Below are 5,140 nucleotides of genomic sequence, written 5' to 3'. Positions count from 1 at the left end.
ATTTAACATTTCAGGGGGAAAAAGAGCCACTTAAATAATTGAGGGGGAAAAAGTGCTATAAGTATATAACATAGGGGGAAAAAGTGCCATTTTTCCTTATATTAAAATATAAAATTGATGGGTACCGTTAAGGCATAAAACAGGTGCAAGAGAGATAATTTTAGAATAAATTTATAATTTAAGAGCTTTTATAGATCAACGTACCTTCTTAATTACTCTAAAACAAGCAGATCAGATCAATCAGACTTAAGAGAGAGAGATTGCTAAAAGCAATTGCGCGCACTTCTTCTTCTTCTTCTACATTATTTTCTTACTCAAAAACCCAGAATTGAAGTTGCAGAGAGTTTGAGAAATGGCTTGTGTTGCATTGACTTCTCTCATGGCTACCATTGAGCTTGAATTTTTGCATCCCAACCACAGAGTGTCTCTTCTTCATGATGATGATAAGCCATTGAAATCTCTGTTTGAGAAGCTTTCTTCATTGGAAGCCTTTGTGAAGAAGGAATACCACAACGCAGTGGGTGGTGCTCCAATCCGACGACATCTGCTAAACAAAATCAGGGACTTTGCACTCAAAGCAGAAGATGCCATCGAAATACAACTCACAAACATCCTTCAACTTCAACAAAAAGCATATGAAGGGGAACTCCATCTCCATCTCTATCGAAGCTTGCAACAAGTAGCAAAGGAGGCAGAAGAGTTGCTGAAAGTTATCAACAATCAAGTTGAAGCGGCCAACCATCATTCTCATCCGTTGATTGCTTGGTCAGAAGCTGCAGCTTCGCACCCTCACAACATTATTGCGTCGTCGGGTGGATCCTTGCAATGCTCTCCACAGTTTGAGGAAGAGAAGGAGGATATAATAATGGTTTTTGATGACTATTACTTTACAGTGACAAGGGGATTTATCTTTAAACATAGTGTAGTCACAATTGTTGGAGCCCCAGGCATTGGAAAGACTACTCTTTGTAAAAGACTGTATACAGATGAAAGGGTTGTATCACATTTCGACATTCAAGCTTGGATTACTATTCCGCCAAGATACAATGGGAATGTGCAACAACTACTGTGCCACCTTCTTCAATCAATAAGGCCAACCCTCAATGAAGAAATTCACATGGGAAGCACTGTTTCTCAACTAAAAGAACAACTGCACAGACACTTGAAGAAATGCAAAACATATTTAATTGTTTTGGATGATGTCCCTAACACTCTGCTTTGGGATGATATCCACCAATGTTTTCCGGATGATTCAAATGCAAGTCGGATATTGCTAACCACTATTTTCAAGGATGTGGCTGAGTACATCACCAAAGATTGGGATATCATCTTGAGCCTGCCTTACCTAAGTGACAATGACAGTTGGGTTCTATTTTCCCACAAATTTTCTCTTAAACATCATATGACACCTAAATTTGAAGAAATTGCGAAGCATCTTGTTGAGGAATGCAGAGGATTGCCGCGCTCAATTGTTACAGTTGCAGACCGTCTATCTAAATGCAACTGCACATTGAAGGAATGGAAGAAGATCGAGAAAGAATTACTATCATTGGGAGTTCTACATAGAGATACACAACAATCAAGTAAGCTTACCGACATTTACAATCGTTTGCCACAACATTTAAAAGTTTGTTTTTTATATTTTGTGGTCTTTCCAAAACACAGTCAAATCAATGTGAAACATCTTATTAAGTTATGGATTGCTGAGGGATTTGTGAAGTCACTGAGGTGTCTGCCATTAGAAGATATAGGTTACATGTATTTAAGGGCTCTTAGAAGTAGAGGACTAGTCATAACAACAGATAAGTACGATTTCAGACCAAAGACTTGTTCCATACATATTGACATGCATAGCTTTTGCGTACGAGAAGCTCAAAAAGAAGGTCTTTTATGTGTAGCAAATACTCAACAATGTATTGGATGGTCATTAGACATAGTCGCAAATTCATGTCGCTGGTTAAGTTTACGGTCACATAGTTTGGACTATCATGTGTTGTTTAGTTCAAATATCCATCGCTCCCTTTTCACCTTTCTGGGTGATTCTGAAAGGTTTATATCTCTCAAACATTTAAGAATTTTAAATTTGAGTGAATCTCTCATACTTAAAAGAGTGTCATTATTGCCCTTAAGGAATTTAGTTTTATTAAGATATCTTTCCATACCACAATGGTTTGAGAGTTTTGATGATGTTGTATCAAGTAATTCAAATTTGCAAACACTTACTATTTCTGGCATTGATGAATCAACACTTGGAGCACTTACTCTTCATTTATTGCCATCCAAAATTTGGGAGTCGCAACATTTAAGGCATCTCATACTTGGGGATATGTATATGATAGATGCTCCAAACATGGTTAAAGAGCATTTGCAAACATTAGTTTGTGCAATGCCAATTCATTTCAGGAAAAAAGAAGTGTATTATTGCAGGTTTCCAAGCATAAGAAAACTGGAAGTTGTGTATAAAGATGTCTTAGTGCCTGGTTGTAGCGGTGGGCGATGTTGTAGAAACCTTATCATCATTCTGGAGAATTTTGAGGATTTATTGAGGTTGGAGACTCTAACGGTTATGGTTCCTATTGGTAGTATAACCTTTTTAGAGCGAGTTGGTTTTCCTGCAAAATTGAAGAAGTTGAAATTGAGTGGGACTAATTTTCCAGTGAAGATTTTAACGGTAATTGGGCAGTTACCGAAGCTTAAGGTGTTGAAACTAGAGAATGCTTTCTATGGCAGAGTATGGGAAGTGGTTGAAGGAGGATTCCCTGAATTAAAACAGCTGGAGGTTGAATCTAGAAGTCTTGAGCGATGGGTGGCCAGCAATCATTTCCCTCATTTCCCAAAGCTCAGGTACATATTCTTAAATCATTGTTATGCTCTACAAGAGATCCGTCCTGTAAGTGCAATAGAGCATCGGTGTTTGTCAATTTGGTTGGACCAATGTCATCCTTCTGCTGCCACTTCTGCCAGGAGGTATCAAGAAGAGATGGGGCGGCACAACAATTTTTGGCTTGTTGACATTATTGTTGACGGCAAGAATTTCTGAGTATGTTCCATCTGTTTCTCTTTCATTCTTTTGTTTATTTTCTTTGCAAAATCTGTTTAATATATTTTTTTCTCACCTGGTTTCATGTTCTTCGTTCCTTTTTACATTATTGATCCAATTGCTATGATGAAGCACAGCATACAGACACAGAAGAATCAGAAAAATAAGAAGAATGAGAAGAAGAAGACCAGGCGAATGTACTCCATAATAATATAGGAAGAAGAAGAAGAAGAGTATGATGAATGGCAGTATACAGATAAGGAAGAGTCAAGAAGAAGGATATGATGTATGAGGCTATCAGCTACATATGGCTTTTCCTTCCATTTTCAATATAATATAGAATTTCCCACCTTTTGGTTGTATATATTTAAACTTTTAAGTCATTGTCTATCTTCTATTTGCTGAGGCAAATTAACTTTTCTCATATAGTCATATTATCTACTACTTCGTATCAATTCTTAACTAAGAAAGTATCAATGGTTCATTTTTGTTTACATTGGTTCTCTTGTTGCAATCCTTGAAGAAGTTTGTAAAAAAAATTTAAAAAAAATGTTCTCCCAAATTTGTTGTCTATGCATCTCTGCCCACTACTATGTAGTGTGATGAAACCGTTGTTACCATTTGAAATGGGTAGTCACAGGATCGAACCCTAGTAGTGGGTTGGGGATATTGATTCTTTGGACTGAAAAGATTGAAAAAGTAAAATAGATACTACATTTTAAAAATTCATGAGTATTTCAAACAAAAAAATAAAATAAAAATTGTTCTATGTGCATCTCTGCAACTCCAAAAGTATTTTGAATGCTTTACAACATTGAGTAGTGATTGTCCTAGAGGTCTTTTTTTTTTTTATGTGTTTTATGTGTGCAGAGATCAGTGCAATACCAACACAATTAGAATACTGGTTTGTTTTAAACATCTGGATTCAACTTAACTTGTATTTGGAAAATTTAACTCTACTACCTTACCATGGTAATAGTATTCATGTAACACCCCTAATTTTTCAACAACTGAGCCTAGTACTAAACATAACCTTAAAGGTGATAAAATGGAATTAATATATTAATTACCCAACCACAAACAATTGGGAATGCTACTCTGTAGTTACCCTCGATAGAGCAACTACACGGGAAAAGCTAACTAAAATATCATGATCATAAGTCATAGACGAGGGCCCACATATCCCAAATCAGAGTCTAATTAAGCTCATATCCAAAAGAAAGGCTCCCAGGCCTTAAAAAAGAAAATATAAATAAAAGGTAAGAATGTAGACTTACCAAATAGTTGCTTTTCATCCACGAATTCCTTTTCCTTGAGTGTTTTGAAATCCATCAACCTATACATGTGCATTGGGAAATTTTTACCCTTGAACTCTTTGATGACTGTCTGATAGTTAAACTTTTTCATGAATTTGTGAGGACTGGTTTTGAAAGAGTAGAAATTTGTGATGACAACAAAGTTCATAACACCATAAACACTGCCTTCCATAAATGTCGTACGGAATTTATCAACAATCTCTTTAGGTATGTGGCCATGCAAGAATGTTCCCTGCATTTTTCAAAATCAAATTAGGATTGTGCACTTCGTTTTTTGCTGGACTGTAATAATTATATTCCTTAGTATATTTTCGAATGTAATTTTAAAAGGAATTACATATTCCTTCGCAGCTTTTCGAATGCCATTTTAAAAGGAATTACATATTCCTAGCCAGATTTTCGAATGTTATTTTAAAAGGAATTACCTGTTGGTTATGGAAGACAACTTCCTTCGATTTCATTATGGAAGAGGACCTCCTCTCTGGGATGTCATACACCCGGACAACTCGCAATCGCATTGCGTTTCTGTTATTCATTGGTGAAATATCTACAGCAAGAACGTACATTGTAATCGTCGTTGAGAAGCAATTTTGCAATGAGGGTGTTTGATTAGAAGATGGCAATTGGTTTAACTGGATAGTGCATTATATATAGTGTTTGATTAGAAGATTGCTCGGACTTGCGTTGGAAAACAAAAGGGTGCTCCATTAATAGCTATGGAATAATTATTTCCATACACGTTTTGTTGAAAAACGAAGAAACCAACTGGTTTATACTTAGTATT

At 36.1% G+C, this 5,140-nt stretch overlaps 1 protein-coding gene across 1 annotated transcript; it reads left to right on the top strand.

Moving 5' to 3' along the window:
• Window positions 1-352: 352 nt before the first annotated feature.
• Window positions 353-3,040, top strand: LOC109179504 (putative late blight resistance protein homolog R1A-4). The gene has a single exon (XM_019329013.1). The coding sequence runs from the start codon at window positions 353-355 to the stop codon at window positions 3,038-3,040; it is 2,688 nt and encodes an 895-aa protein (XP_019184558.1).
• The last annotated feature ends 2,100 nt before the right edge of the window (window positions 3,041-5,140 follow it).

The sequence above is a fragment of the Ipomoea nil genome, unplaced genomic scaffold (genome assembly GCF_001879475.1).
Source record: "Ipomoea nil cultivar Tokyo-kokei standard unplaced genomic scaffold, Asagao_1.1 scaffold0926, whole genome shotgun sequence".
In the NCBI taxonomy this organism is placed as follows: domain Eukaryota; kingdom Viridiplantae; phylum Streptophyta; class Magnoliopsida; order Solanales; family Convolvulaceae; genus Ipomoea; species Ipomoea nil.
The sequence above is the reverse complement of the archived record's forward strand: the minus strand, read 5'-3'. Positions and strand labels throughout refer to the sequence as shown.